Source organism: Coregonus clupeaformis, chromosome 15, assembly GCF_020615455.1.
Source record: "Coregonus clupeaformis isolate EN_2021a chromosome 15, ASM2061545v1, whole genome shotgun sequence".
In the NCBI taxonomy this organism is placed as follows: domain Eukaryota; kingdom Metazoa; phylum Chordata; class Actinopteri; order Salmoniformes; family Salmonidae; genus Coregonus; species Coregonus clupeaformis.
Window position 1 is genome coordinate 46,060,319 of NC_059206.1, and position 15,807 is coordinate 46,076,125.

Consider the following 15,807-nt stretch of genomic DNA (forward strand, 5'->3'; position numbering starts at 1 on the left):
GGATTATTATTTGTTTTTGTTTTATTTATTCCTTTTTTTTTTTTTATCAGCACCCTCAGCACCCCTACTTCCCGCAGCAATGAATCCAGGGCAAGTGGGGCAGAGCCCCACCACTATCCAGGAGATGGCGCTGTTTTGCATGTAGTTCTAGCATTCATTCATGTCACAACAATTTGTTTTTAAAATCGTTTGAGCTAATAAAGCATAGGTGGTCGCTTCCCCTTTTGTATTGTTATTTTGGTAAATTTTCTTTGAGTAAGGCAGCTCCCTAATGCAGCCGTTTCAGCCTCACTCAGTGCTCTGTTGCAGAGGGGCTAGCCAGGGCAGCCCTCGTTAATCTAGTCTGGTTGCACGCAGTTGGCTGCACATGATTGCCGCGTGCTCAAAGGTTCGGATGGGTGAGTGAATTCATTGGGACAGTGCGTGTCCCCTGTAACTACCATAAAACTTCAATTAAACGCAGTCTCTCAAATAGCCGCTTGTCCCTTTTTTAATAGCCGGGCAACGGCACACATTTCAGCAAATAAACACCTGTTTCAAATAAACGCCTGGTCTAAATGAATTGTTTACGAGGTTACCATGAATTGTTTACAAGGTTTCATATTTGATTTGCTACATAAAATAATTCAGTAATGACTCTAACTCCATCCCCCCACAGTAGGCCTAGTGAGATGTAGGTGAATCTGATCAAATCAAATGTATTGGTCACATACACATGGTTAGCAGATCCAGTATATAAGACGAGTATGTGTAACTTTGAACCCTGTCTCCACAGTGGTGTGAGTGAGATTGAGGGCCGTCTGCCCTGCTCCAGGCTGGTGGTGCTCTGTAGGAACGAGGCTGTGCTCAAGTGGATGAGTTCCTGTGACCACCTGATGTACCAGGCCCTAGTGGAGATCCTCATCCCTGATGTCCTCAGACCCATCCCCAGTGAGTGGCTGACGCACACAGTCACACACACACACACTTTCTCGCTCATCCCTAGTTGGGTATCAGAATTTAAATTGTGATCTTTATATAGACTGCTGTCCTCTGTATCTGTCCCTCTCTAGGTGCCTTGACTCAAGCCATCCGCAACTTTGCCAAAAGCCTGGAAGGCTGGCTCAACAATGCCATGAACGTCATTCCACAGAGAATGATCCAGACCAAGGTACAGACACTCTCTCTCTAACACACACTCACTCACTCACTCACTCACTTACACAAATATTGGCAAATAAACTTAAATTGGCTCTTTTTATTTTCTTTGATCCTGACTTTCCTCTCTTTCCTCTCTTTTATCTGTTCTGACTGGTCTTGGTCTGATTTTAATTGGCTGCTGTTTGATCCTCTGTGTGTTTGATTGGCTGCAGGTTGCCGCTGTTAGTGCCTTTGCTCAGACAATGCGTCGTTACACTAGTCTGAACCACCTGGCCCAGGCAGCCCGGGCCGTGCTGCAGAACACCTCCCAGATCAATCAGATGCTCAGCGACCTCAACCGCGTCGACTTCGCCAACGTGCAGGTCCGTCTGTCCCTCTGGCTGGCTGTCCGTCTGCCTGTCCCTCCATCTGGCTGGCTGTGGTTTGGTCTGACTGTCTGTATTTAGTTACAGAGGGACACATTGGTCCATTGTATAGCCATCTGTCATTATCTCGTTGTCCTCTCTCTGCTTGAAGTTGCTGTTTATTTCATCGGGGAGTGCGTGTGCATCTGTTTTTGCATGTTTGTTTGTGTTACCCCACACTGACCCGTCCTCTCTCTCGCTCTCTCTCTCTCTCTTTAGGAGCAGGCGTCATGGGTGTGTCAGTGTGAAGAGGGCGTGGTGCAGCGGTTAGAGCAGGACTTCAAGGCTACCCTGCAGCAGCAGAGCTCTCTGGAGCAGTGGGCTGCCTGGCTGGACAACGTGGTCACCCAAGTCCTACAGCCCTTCGAGGACCGGCCCAGCTTCCCCAGGGCTGCACGACAGTTCCTGCTCAAGTGGTCCTTCTACAGGTCAGCTACTGTACCGTCCATAGAAATAGAATGAGATCATAGAAATTGAATGGGTACAATAGAATTAATCCTAATTTTATGGTAAAAAAATTAATACAATTATTGTCACACACCGGATAGGTGCAGTGAAATGTGTTGTTTTGGTATGCACCACACAGAAATCATACACAACAGAAATACAACGTACACACTTAACCAAATAATAAGGGAGCAATTTAAGTAGTGTGTTGTGAGATGTATTGTTTATCATATCAATTGATATGGTTTGATTGATTTGTCCGCTTATTAGCAGTTTTCCAGTGGTTGGTGATCTCTTGTTGTCGATCTCTTTGTCAGCTCCATGGTGATTCGGGACCTGACTCTGCGCAGCGCGGCCAGTTTCGGCTCGTTCCACCTGATCCGCCTGCTCTACGACGAGTACATGTTCTACCTGGTGGAACACCGCGTCGCCCAGGCAACCTGCGAGACGCCCATTGGTGTCATGGGAGAAGTAAGGCCCTGATGAAAACAAAACACACACCACACACACGCACATAATTGTAATGTTCCCATTACTCCTTGGCTCAGTCTCAGTATGGTTTCTTTGTGCTTCTTAATGTATTGCAGTTCGATGACCTCAACGCCATGTCGCCTGCTTACATGGACAAAGGTAAGCTAACACCAAGCTGTGTCTACAGGCTAGGTCTCTGTAGGTGTCTGGTTCTACATTGCATGGGGTTATTAAGCTCTTTGAAGCCATGTCCGTTCAGCATTGCTGTGCGTCATTCTTCTTTTGTTATGCGTCGTACCTCCATCTACATTCATCTCAACGTGCGGCCACTTAGAGAATAGCGGTTTCAATTATTACCCATTCACAAATGTTATGGTCAGTTGCAGTCCAGAGGCTATTTGATCATTTCGCATTTTTGTAAGGTTACATACAGTGAGGGAAAAAAGTATTTGATCCCCTGCTGATTTTGTACGTTTGCCCACTGACAAAGACATGTTCAGTCTTTAATGGTAGGTTTATTTGAACAGTGAGAGACAGAATAACAACAAAAAAATCCAGAAAAATACATGTCAAAAATGTTATAAATTGATTTGCATTTTAATGTGGGAAATAAGTATTTGACCCCTCTGCAAAACATGACTTAGTACTTGGTGGCAAAACCCTTGTTGGCAATCAGAGGTCAGACATTTCTTGTAGTTGGCCACCAGGTTTGCACACATCTCAGGAGGGATTTTGTCCCACTCCTCTTTGCAGATCTTCTCCAAGTCATTAAGGTTTCGAGGCTGACGTTTGGCAACTCGAACCTTCAGCTCCCTCCACAGATTTTCTATGGGTTTAAGGTCTGGAGACTGGCTAGGCCACTCCAGGACCTTAATGTGCTTCTTCTTGAGCCACTCCTTTGTTGCCTTGGCCGTGTGTTTTGGGTCATTGTCATGCTGGAATAGCCATCCACTACTATTTTCAATGCCCTGGCTGAGGGAAGGAGGTTCTCACCCAAGATTTGACGGTACATGGCCCCGTCCATCGTCCCTTTGATGCGGTGAAGTTGTCCTGTCCCCTTAGCAGAAAAACACCCCCAAAGCATAATGTTTCCACCTGCATGTTTGACGGTGGGGATGGTGTTCTTGGGGTCATAGGCAGCATTCCTCCTCCTCCAAACACGGCAAGTTGAGTTGATGCCAAAGAGCTCAATTTTGGTCTCATCTGACCACAACACTTTCACCCATTTCTCCTCTGAATCATTCAGATGTTCATTGGCAAACTTCAGACGGGCATGTATATGTGCTTTCTTGAGCAGGGGGACCTTGCGGGCGCTGCAGGATTTCAGTCCTTCACGGCGTTGTGTGTTACCAATTGTTTTCTTGGTGACTATGGTACCAGCTGCCTTGAGATCATTGACAAGATCCTCCCGTGTAGTTCTGGGCTGATTCCTCACCGTACTCATGATCATTGCAACTCCACAAGGTGAGATCTTGCATGGAGCCCCAGGCCGAGGGACATTGACAGTGCTTTTGTGTTTCTTCCATTTGCGAATAATCGCACCAACTGTTGTCACCTTCTCACCAAGCTGCTTGGCGATGGTCTTGTGGCCCATTCCAGCCTTGTGTAGGTCTACAATCTTGTCCCTGACATCCTTGGAGAGCTCTTTGGTCTTGGCCATGGTGGAGAGTTTGGAATCTGATTGATTGATTGCTTCTGTGGACAGGTGTCTTTTATACAGGTAACAAGCTGAGATTAGGAGCACTCCCTTTAAGAGTGTGCTCCTAATCTCAGCTCGTTACCTGTATAAAAGACACCTGGGAGCCAGAAATCTTTCTGATTGAGAGGGGGTCAAATACTTATTTCCCTCATTAAAATGCAAATCAATTTATAACATTTTTGACATGCGTTTTTCTGGATTTTTTTGTTGTTATTCTGTCTCTCACTGTTCAAATAAACCTACCATTAAAATTATAGACTGATCATTTCTCTGTCAGTGGGCAAACGTACAAAATCAGCAGGGGATCAAATACTTTTTTCCCTCACTGTATAATACTAAGATGTTCATAAGAAAAGGTTAGGACCATTTATTAAACAGCTGTTTTTTTGTGTGCAGCCTTGCCTAAACACCAGACTTTTACCATGGTTACTCCATGAATATCAGTCTGAAAGAAGTCGCTGTAAAAAAATATGCAATCGTCTCTACAAGGCAGAATGTTGAATAAAATGATATTTACACTTACTTTACCGGTTGTACATGCTGTTGGTCCTTTTGGCAGTAGGAGGTGGCAAAAAGGTATCCACAGGAAAGGGTTGTTTACCTGACTTTTTGTGGTGCCTGTCGTTTCTGTCACTTGTATTTTCAATCTGTTGATGCATTGCACGTGAATCACAATATTTAAACAATAGCTGAATGTAACCGAATGTAGTCGACCGAAGCACGTTTCCTCGCAATCAGCTGGTAGTGTTTGCTGTTCGGTTAGGCTCAGCCATATTGTGCAAGTGTTTGTCACATGCAAATTGCATCAGTATTGAAAATAAAAACCGGAAATACAAATGATATACAGACAGCATACTGAAGGTCGGGTTGATAACACTACTCTGTAGATATTTTGTCTCACAAAAGTATGTGGACACCTGCTCGTCGGACATCTCATTCAAAATCATGGGCATTAATATGGAGTTGGTCCCCCCTTTGCTGCTATAACAGCCTCCACTCTTCTGGGAAGGCTTTCCACTAGATGTTGGAACATTGCTGTGGGGACTTGCTTCCATTCAGCAACGAGCATTAGTGAGGTCGGGCACTGATGTTGGCCGATTAGGCCTGGCTCACAGTCGGCGTTCCAATTCATCCCAAAGGTGTTTGATGGGGCTGAGCTCAGGGCTCTGTGTAGGCCAGTCAAGTTCTGCCACACCGATCTCGACAAACCATTTCTGTATGGACCTCGCTTTGTACATGGGGGCATTGTCATGCTGAAACAGGAACGGGCCTTCCCCAAACTGTTGCCACAAAGTTGGAAGCACAGAATCGTCTAGAATGTAATTGTTTGCTGTAGCGTTAAGATTTCCCTTCACTGGAACTAAGGGGCCTAGCCCGAACCATGAAAAACAGCCCCAGACCATTATTCCTCATGAACCAAACTTTACAGTTGGCACTATGCATTGGGGACTGCCAGATGGTGAAGCGTGAATCATCACTCCAGAGAACGCGTTTCCATTGCTCCGGAGTCCAATGGCCGTGAGCTTTTCACCACACCAGCCAACATTTGGCATTGCGCGTGGTGAGGCTTGTGTGTGGCTGCTCGGCCATGGAAACCCATTTCATGAAGCTCCCGACAAACAGTTATTGTGCTGACGTTGCTTCCAGTCGTAGTTTGGAACTCGGTAGTGAGTGTTGCAACCGAGGACAGACCATTTTTACGCGCTTCAGCACTTGGCAGTCCCGTTCTGTGAGCTTGTGTGGCCTACCACTTCGCGGCTGAGCCGTTGTTGCTCCTAGACGTTTCCACTTCACAATAACAGCACTTACAGTTGACCGGGGCAGCTCTAGCAGGGCAGAAATTTGACGAACTGACTTGTTGGAAAGGTGGCATCCTATGACGGTGCCACGTTGAAAGTCACTGAGCTCTTCAGTGAGGCCATTCTACTACCAATGTTGATATGGAGATTGCATGGATGTGTGCTCGATTTTATACACCTGTCAGGAACGGGTGTAGCTGAAATCCAATCCAATCAAATCAAGCTTTATTTATACAGCACTTTTCAGACATGGAACGCAACGCAATGGGCTTTACACGAAAAAACTAATAAAAAACTAATAAATATTTACTACCCAACAAACATAAGATAAAAAACAAAAGAATGACACAAACTGAACAACTAAAAAGCACCCTGAGGAAAAGCAAAGCAAAAAATATGTGTTTTAAGATCTCTTCTAAATATGTCTACAGTTTCGACCCCCCCCTCAGGTTCTCTGGCAGGCTATTCCAGAGGCTGGGGGCATAATAACCAAAGGCTGCCTCTCCATGCCTCTTGGTCCTAGGCTTTGGGATAGTTAAAAGGCCAGTGCCAGAGGACCTGAGGGACCTACTGGGTACATAACTTAAAAGCATGTCTGACATGTATTGGGGTGCACAATCGTGGATTGATTTAAAAACCAATAGAAGAGACCTTAAAACCGGTGTAATGTGTGCTCTCCGTCTGGTCTTGGTCAGTACCCGTGCTGCAGCATTCTGTATGTTTTGCAGTTGACCAATGGCTTTCTTAGGTAGACCAGCTAAAATCCTCACGTGACACAAAATGTAAAGTTGTGTATCGTCTGCGTAACAGTGAAAGTCAATGCTGTGCTTTCTGATAACGCTGCCAAGGGATAACGTACAGTACCAGTCAAAAGTTTTAGAACACCTACTCATTCAAGGTTTTTTCTTTATTTTTACTATTTTCTACATTGTAGAATAATAGTGAAGACATCAAAACAATGAAATAACACATATGGAATCATGTAGTAACAAATCAAAATATATTTTATATTTGAGATTCTTCAAATAGCCACCCTTTGCCTTGAGGACAGCTTTGCACACTCTTGGCATTCTCTCAACCAGCTTCACCTGGAATGCTTTTCCAACAGTCTTGAAGGAGTTCCCACATATGCTGAGCACTTGTTGGCTGCTTTTCCTTCACTCTGTGGTCCGACTCATCCCAAACCATCTCAACTGGGTTGAGGTCGGGGGATTGTGGAGGCCAGGTCATCTGATGCAGCACTCCATCACTCTCCTTCTTGGTAGAATAGCCCTTACACAGCCTGGAGGTGTGTTGGGTCATTGTCCTGTTGAAAAACAAATGATAGTCCCACTAAGCCCAAACCAGATGGGATGGCATATCGCTGCAGAATGCTGTGGTAGCCATGCTGGTTAAGTGTGCCTTGAATTCTAAATAAATCACAGACAGTGTCACCAGCAAAGCACCCCCACACCATAACACCTCCTCCTCCATGCTTTACGGTGGGAAATACACATACAGAGATCATCCGTTTACCCACACCGCGTCTCACAAAGACACAGCGGTTGGAACCAAAAATCTCAAATTTGGACTCCAAACCAAAGGACAAATTTCCACTGGTCTAATGTCCATTGCTTGTGTTTCTTGGCCCAAGCAAGTCTCTTCTTCTTATTGGTGTCCTTTAGTAGTGGTTTCTTTGCAGCAATTCGAGCATGAAGGCCTGATTCACACAGTCTCCTCTGAACAGTTGATGGTGAGATGTGTCTTTTACTTGAACTCTGTGAAGCATTTATTTGGGCTGCAATTTCTGAGGCTGGTAACTCTAATGAACTTATCCTCTGCAGCAGAGGTAACTCTGGGTCTTCCATTCCTGTGGCGGTCCTCATGAGAGCCAGTTTCATCATAGCACTTGATGTTTTTTGCGACTGCACTTGAAGAAACTTTCAAAGTTCTTGAGATTTTCCAGATTGAATGACCTTCATGTCTTAAAGTCGTTTGTCTTTGCTTATTTGAGCTGTTCTTGCCATAATATGGACTTGGTCTTTTACCAAATAGGGCTATCTTCTGTATACCCCCTACCTTGTCACAACACAACTGATTGGCTCAAACGCATTAAGAAGGAAAGACATTGCACAAATTAACTTATAAAAAAGGCACACCTGTTAATTGAAACGCATTTCAGGTGACTACCTCATGAAGCTGGTTGAGAGAATGCCAAGAGTGTGCAAAGCTGTCATCAAGGCAAAGGGTGGATATATAAAGAATCTCAAATAGAAAATATATTTTGATTTATTTAACACTTTTTTGGTTACTATTCCATGTGTTATTGCATAGTTTTGATGTCTTCACTATTATTCTACAATGTAGAAAATAGTTTAAAAAAATAAGAAAAACCCTTGAATGAGTAGGTGCTCTAAAACGTTTGACCGGTAGTGTATAAACTGAATAGTACCGGACCCAAAATCAAACCTTCACCACATGTGATATGTATTTTCTCTGAGTCATGTTCACCAAGGGTGACAAAAACCTCTCGACCGGTTAAATAGGTCTTAAACCAATTTAGAACGGGACCGGCGAGGCCAACCCACCTCTCCAGTCTGTCCAGAAAGACATCATGGTCAACCGTGTCGAATGCAGCACTTAAATCTAAGAGTACAAGGACAGAGAACTGTTTGGCATCTGTGTTGGCTCCAATATCATTTACCACTTTAACTAAGGCTTTCTCTGTGCTGTGGTGGGCACGAAAACCAGATTGGAATTTTTCAGTGGTAATACAGTTTGCACTTTAAAAAATCCTTTAAAAAATTGCTAAGAGCTGAAGAATCTAAATTACTTTTCTTCAGAAGGGGTTTCACCAAAGCAGTTTTTAGTGCAGTAAGGAAAGTACCTGTGAACAGGGAGTGATTAACAATAGCTTGCACTTCTTCAGATATGCAATTAAAAACTGTTTTGAAGAAGGTGGTGGGGATAGGATCGAGAAGGCAGGTAGAAGGCTTAAATTGTGATATCACTTTCCTGCGCATGTCTGTGTCAACCAGGGAAAATAAATCCATAGTGTCTTTCTGTGGTAGGCTAGGGCACATATCATCAGACTTCTCATCAGGTCTTGCTTGACTGATACCCAGCCCAATGTTGGTTATATTATGTCTGAAATATGCCGCAAACTCATCACATTTAGATGTGGAGGAAAGTTCACATAGGTTTGCAGGGGTAGGATTTATCAGGCCATCAATTGTCGAGAAGAACACTCTCGAATTATTCTCATTTTAATAGTGATCAAGTTAGAAAAATGAGCCCGTCTGGCATTTCTAATTGCCTTGTTAAACAGTACCAGTCAAAAGTTTGGACACACCTACTCATTCAAGGGTTTTTCTTTCTTTTTACCATTTTCTACATTGTAGAATAATAGTGAAGACATCAAAACTATGAAATAACACATATGGAATCATGAAGTAACCATAAAACTGTTAAACAAATCAGAATATATTTTAGATTTTAGATTCTTCAAAGTAGCCACCCTTTGCCTTTATGACAGCTTTGCACACTCTTGGCATTCTCTCAACCAGCTTCACCTCGAATGCTTTTCCAACAGTCTTGAAGGAGTTCCCAAATATGCTGAGCACTTGTTGGCTGCTTTTCCTTGCCTCTGCAGTCCAACTCATCCAAAACCATCTCAATTGGGTTGAGGTCGGGTGATTGTGGAGGCCAGGTCATCTGATGCAGCACTCCATCACTCTCCTTCTTGGTCAAATAGCCCTTACACAGCCTGGAGGTGTGCTTTGGGTCATTGTCCTGTTGAAAAACAAATGATAGTCCCACTAAGTGCAAACCAGATGGGATGGCGTATCGGTGCAGAATGGTGTGGTAGCCATGCTGGTTAAGTGTGCCTTGAATTCTAAACAAATCACAAACAGTGTCACCAGCAAAGCACCATCACACCTCCTCCTCCATGCTTCACAGTGGGAACCACACATACAGAGATCATCCGTTCACCTACTCTGCGTCTCACAAAGACACGGCGGTTGGAACCAAAAATCTCAAATTTTGACTCATTAGACCAAAGGATTTCCACCGGTCTAATGTCCATTGCTCGTGTTTCTTGACCCAAGCAAGTCTCTTCTTATTATTGGTGTCCTTTAGTAGTGGTTTCTTTGCAGCGATTCGACCATGAAGGCCTGATTCACGTAGTCTCCTCTGAACAGTTGATGTTGAGATGTGTCTGTTACTTGAACTCTGTGAAGCATTTATTTGGGCTGCAATCTGAGGTGCAGTTATCTCTGCTGCAGAGGATAAGTTCATTAGAGTTAACTCTGGGTCTTCCTTTCTTGTGGCAGTCCTCATGAGAGCCAGTTTCATCATAGCGCTTGATGGTTTTTGAGCATGCACTTGAAGAAACTTTCAAAGTTCTTGAAATGTTCCGTATTGACTGACCTTCATGTCTTAAAGTAATGATTGACTGTCGTTTGTCTTTGCTTATTTGAGCTGTTCTTGTCATAATATGGACTTGGTCTTTTACCAAATAGGGCTATCTTCTGTATACCCCCTACCTTGTCACAACACAACTGATTGGCTCAAACGCATTAAGAAGGAAAGACATTGCACAAATTAACTTATAAAAAAGGCACACCTGTTAATTGAAACGCATTTCAGGTGACTACCTCGTGAAGCTGGTTGAGAGAATGCCAAGAGTGTGCAAAGCTGTCATCAAGGCAAAGGGTGGATATATAAAGAATCTCAAATAGAAAATATATTTTGATTTATTTAACACTTTTTTTGGTTACTATTCCATGTGTTATTGCATAGTTTTGATGTCTTCACTATTATTCTACAATGTAGAAAATAGTTTAAAAAAATAAGAAAAACCCTTGAATGAGTAGGTGCTCTAAAAGCGTTTGACCGGTAGTGTATAAACTGAATAGTACCGGACCCAAAATCAAACCTTCACCACATGTGATATGTATTTTCTCTGAGTCATGTTCACCAAGGGTGACAAAAACCTCTCGACCGGTTAAATAGGTCTTAAACCAATTTAGAACGGGACCGGCGAGGCCAACCCACCTCTCCAGTCTGTCCAGAAAGACATCATGGTCAACCGTGTCGAATGCAGCACTTAAATCTAAGAGTACAAGGACAGAGAACTGTTTGGCATCTGTGTTGGCTCCAAGATCATTTACCACTTTAACTAAGGCTTTCTCTGTGCTGTGGTGGGCACGAAAACCAGATTGGAATTTTTCAGTGGTAATACAGTTTGCACTTTAAAAAATCCTTTAAAAAATTGCTAAGAGCTGAAGAATCTAAATTACTTTTCTTCAGAAGGGGTTTCACCAAAGCAGTTTTTAGTGCAGTAAGGGAAAGTACCTGTGAACAGGGAGTGATTAACAATAGCTTGCACTTCTTCAGATATGCAATTAAAAACTGTTTTGAAGAAGGTGGTGGGGATAGGATCGAGAAGGCAGGTAGAAGGCTTAAATTGTGATATCACTTTCCTGCGCATGTCTGTGTCAACCAGGGAAAATAAATCCATAGTGTCTTTCTGTGGTAGGCTAGGGCACATATCATCAGACTTCTCATCAGGTCTTGCTTGACTGATACCCAGCCCAATGTTGGTTATATTATGTCTGAAATATGCCGCAAACTCATCACATTTAGATGTGGAGGAAAGTTCACATAGGTTTGCGGGGGTAGGATTTATCAGGCCATCAATTGTCGAGAAGAACACTCTCGAATTATTCTCATTTTAATAGTGATCAAGTTAGAAAAATGAGCCCGTCTGGCATTTCTAATTGCCTTGTTAAACAGTACCAGTCAAAAGTTTGGACACACCTACTCATTCAAGGGTTTTTCTTTCTTTTTACCATTTTCTACATTGTAGAATAATAGTGAAGACATCAAAACTATGAAATAACACATATGGAATCATGAAGTAACCATAAAACTGTTAAACAAATCAGAATATATTTTAGATTTTAGATTCTTCAAAGTAGCCACCCTTTGCCTTTATGACAGCTTTGCACACTCTTGGCATTCTCTCAACCAGCTTCACCTGGAATGCTTTTCCAACAGTCTTGAAGGAGTTCCCAAATATGCTGAGCACTTGTTGGCTGCTTTTCCTTGCCTCTGCAGTCCAACTCATCCAAAACCATCTCAATTGGGTTGCAGCGATTCGACCATGAAGGCCTGATTCACGTAGTCTCCTCTGAACAGTTGATGTTGAGATGTGTCTGTTACTTGAACTCTGTGAAGCATTTATTTGGGCTGCAATCTGAGGTGCAGTTATCTCTGCTGCAGAGGATAAATTCATTAGAGTTAACTCTGGGTCTTCCTTTCTTGTGGCAGTCCTCATGAGAGCCAGTTTCATCATAGCGCTTGATGGTTTTTGAGCATGCACTTGAAGAAACTTTCAAAGTTCTTGAAAGTTTCCGGATTGACTGACCTTCATGTCTTAAAGTAACGATGGACTGTCGTTTCTCTTTGCTTATTTGAGCTGTTCTTGTCATGATATGGACTTGGTATTTTACCAAATAGGGCTATCTTCTGTATACCACCCCTACCTTGTCACAACACAACTGATTGGCTCAAACACAAATTCCACAAATTCACTTTTAAGAAGGCACACCTGTTAATTGAAATGCATTCCAGGTGACTACCCCATGAAGCTGGTTGAGAGAATGCCAGAGTGCAAAGCTGTCATCAAGGCTACTTTGAAGAATCTCAAATATGAAATATATTCTGATTTGTTTAACACATTTTGTTACTACATGATTCCATATGTGTTATTTCATAGTTTTGATGTCTTCACTATTATTCTACAGTGTAGAAAATAGTCAAAATAAAGAAAAACCCTGGATTGATTAGGTGTGTCCAAACTTTTGACTGGTAGTGTATATGCCAACTTGTTCTCTCAGAATATCATAATGGACCTGCAACTTTTACTTTCACCACTTCCGCTCTGCCTTTCTGCAATTTCTCTTTAATTGATTAGTTTCCTCACTCATCCAACGGTCTCTGCGTTTGGATGTGGCCTTTTACAACTTTACTGGACCTATGGGCATCAATGGTTGCCCTACATTTAAGTTAAAGCTATCAACTAAATCATCACAAGAGAAAGGCAGAATAGGTGGTGGAGTATTGTTCATACACTCAATAAAATCTGTAGCAACTTCAGAGATAAGATAGCGTTTCTTAATAATGCATTCAGTATTACCCTGTGCTTTGGGCAACAAGGTAGTAAAAAATACACAGTGGTGATCAGATAAAGCCACATCAACAATAGAGGATATGTCAATAGAAAGCCCCTTGGTAATAACCAGGTATGGCCGCGGTTATGGGTGGGCACAGTAACATGTTGGTCTATAGAGCTCAAACGATTCATAAATTCCATGGCCTTGGAGTCAGTCTCTTTGTCAACATGAATATTAAAATCGCCCATCACAATGATTTTATCATAGTTCTCAAGGACAATAGACAATAGTTCAGATAAATCAGTAAAAAAAGTGGGGCAGTGCTTTGGTGGCCTATACAGGGTTATGGCCAGCACTGGTGGCTGACATTTAAACAGTATAGCATGATGCTCAAAAGACCCAAAGTCGCCAAACGAAATGTCCTTACAGCTGAGAGCTTTAGTAAAAATAGAGGCTGTCCCCCTGCCATTTTTCTCTTTTCTGATGGAGTATGAAAAGCTGTAGTCCGAGGGGGAGGCTTCAATAAGAGCGGCACTACAGTCTGATGACAGCCATGTTTCAGTGAGAAACATGCAATCAACTTTCCGCTCAGTAATGAGGTAATTTACAAGAAAGGTTTTACTTGTGAACATTTAAAAGCGCCATATTCAATGAGTGTGGGCCACTCTGCCCCTGGGGCATCTGCCTCGAGGTAACCAGTGGAATAATAACCAAATTATTAACATTACAACCACGTTTTCTGACAGTCTTCAATCGATCAGAATGGTAGGAGATAAGTTTGTATAAACTCACTAGAAGAAACATAAATTAGGTTACTCACAATAACCATAGTGCCATTTCTACAGGGGTTTATATGCTTTCCAAGTCCTCTGTTGCTTATTCTGACAGGGAGAACTGGAGCACTACCAGACCCTGTCCGTCAGTCTCTAAAACAGTTTGCGATGTTGCTCGAAATAATCCTGGAACCCCTGCGGTTAGGGTGAATCCCGTCTCTTTTAAAAAAGTGCTGGTTGCTCACACAGCAAATCAAAGTTGTCACAAAAAGAGACATTCCTGTCATTGGAAAGTTTCTTCAAGTACTCGTTCAGGGCAAAGAGTCGGCTGAAACGTTCTGAACCCCTTTGGTAGCACGGGAGGGGGCCAGATATAATGATTCTCTTCTACGTGCTAGCAAGGGTGTTTAAAACATGTTTGTAGTCCTGGCTCAGTTCCGAATCCACTAATTTGAAGGGGTGTTCACATACATTTGTGTATATGTAGTGTACCTGCAAAAGGACCAACCACTCAGACAACCGGTTAAGTATCATTTTATTCAGCATTCTGGCTTGTAGAGGTCGTGAGTTGAAACTTTCCTGATCCAAATGTAAATTTCTGCCCAACGTAGAATTCTATGCAATTCAACGTCGGGTCTTCAGGCTATCAGCCTTTCCTGCAAACACAATGGTCCAGCATTACTAATGAGAATCCTGAAGAGTCAGCATTGTATCTGTCTATCTTTGTCTTTCTTTCTTTCTTTCTGTCTGTCTTTTTGTCTACCTGTCTGTCTGATTGACTGACCCTGTACCCCTGTCTGTGTTTCCAGACGAGGTGAGTGAGATGGACAGTGACCTGGAGGAGGACATGGAGGAGTCTGGGGAGCCGCTGGCCAAGCGGGAGAAGGCTGAGTTGCAGCATGAGCACGAGGTGATCCAGGTGGGGGCTCTGGAGGACGGCAGTAATCCAGTGGTGGGGGTGGTCCAGCCGGGCATCCTGCACTCTCTGCCCCATCCCCCCCAGGACCACGCTGAGCACATCCTCACCCCCTCTGCCGCCACCCCCACAATCCGCCGATGCAGCGCCACCGGCAACACCTACGCCTCAGTCTGAAGAGAGAGAGACGCCCACCCTCCATCTGAAGAGAGGAAGACGCCCACAAATCTATTTTCTCTTGATCTGTCTGTCTCTCTCTCTCTCTCTCCTTGTTTCTATCGATCTCGCTGTCACACACACGTCTGCACTGTTTCCCTCTGTCATGCGTTGTGTTTTCTCTGCTCTCCTCCACCCCGGCCAATAGAGGATGATGAAAATCACCATGTCCACAGCCGCTGGCGTCACACAAACAGTGGATCGATGAAGAGAGCTAGACGTGAATAGGAATCTACTGGGGAGAGTCATGTGGACAGGCTGCCTCTGTCTGCTGTTGTCCCATGTGTCTGTCCTCAGGGAGGGGTTGCTGGGTGAGGGAGGAGGATTGGAAGTGGGGGGTGTGATGTGACCAATGAGATGCTGCCATTTACAGACTTGAGACACTGACTGACCCTAGCTGTGTAGATGGGAGGGTATATATTTACTTATGTCTCAAAGCTCAAATCATGAGATGATATACGTTCTTATAGAGAAAGCATTGACACATTCCAGTTAAGGACAGAATTCAGTTGAACGATATGAGATTTTTGACTTTTTTGTATATTTCAAAGCTTTGTTTAGATATGACATTTTGTGAAGTATGATTGCTTGTAATGTGACAGTTGTTTTGCGTTCTATGATTTATTGAATAGTGTATAATCGTAGCCATGATCCCCTGATAACCACTAATGGCTTATAGCCATGAAGGAAGTTCTGCCCAAGAAGAAAGACATACTCTTATGTGTGCTGCTACTGTATAGAAAGATGAGGACGGACGGACGGACGGACGGACGGACGGACAG

At 43.4% G+C, this 15,807-nt stretch overlaps 1 protein-coding gene across 2 annotated transcripts in view; it reads left to right on the forward strand.

Moving 5' to 3' along the window:
* The window catches only part of LOC121582173 (transcription factor RFX3), a 62,428-nt gene extending 47,095 nt beyond the window's left edge, over window positions 1–15,333 (forward strand). For both annotated transcript variants that reach the window (XM_041897797.2, XM_041897798.2), the window contains exons 11-17: window positions 776–930; window positions 1,053–1,150; window positions 1,353–1,502; window positions 1,764–1,972; window positions 2,309–2,462; window positions 2,579–2,621; window positions 14,703–15,333. In XM_041897797.2, coding sequence (XP_041753731.2) covers window positions 776–930; window positions 1,053–1,150; window positions 1,353–1,502; window positions 1,764–1,972; window positions 2,309–2,462; window positions 2,579–2,621; window positions 14,703–14,986 — 1,093 coding nt within the window. In that variant the 3' untranslated portion in view covers window positions 14,987–15,333. The remainder of the gene's footprint in view (window positions 1–775; window positions 931–1,052; window positions 1,151–1,352; window positions 1,503–1,763; window positions 1,973–2,308; window positions 2,463–2,578; window positions 2,622–14,702) is intronic.
* The last annotated feature ends 474 nt before the right edge of the window (window positions 15,334–15,807 follow it).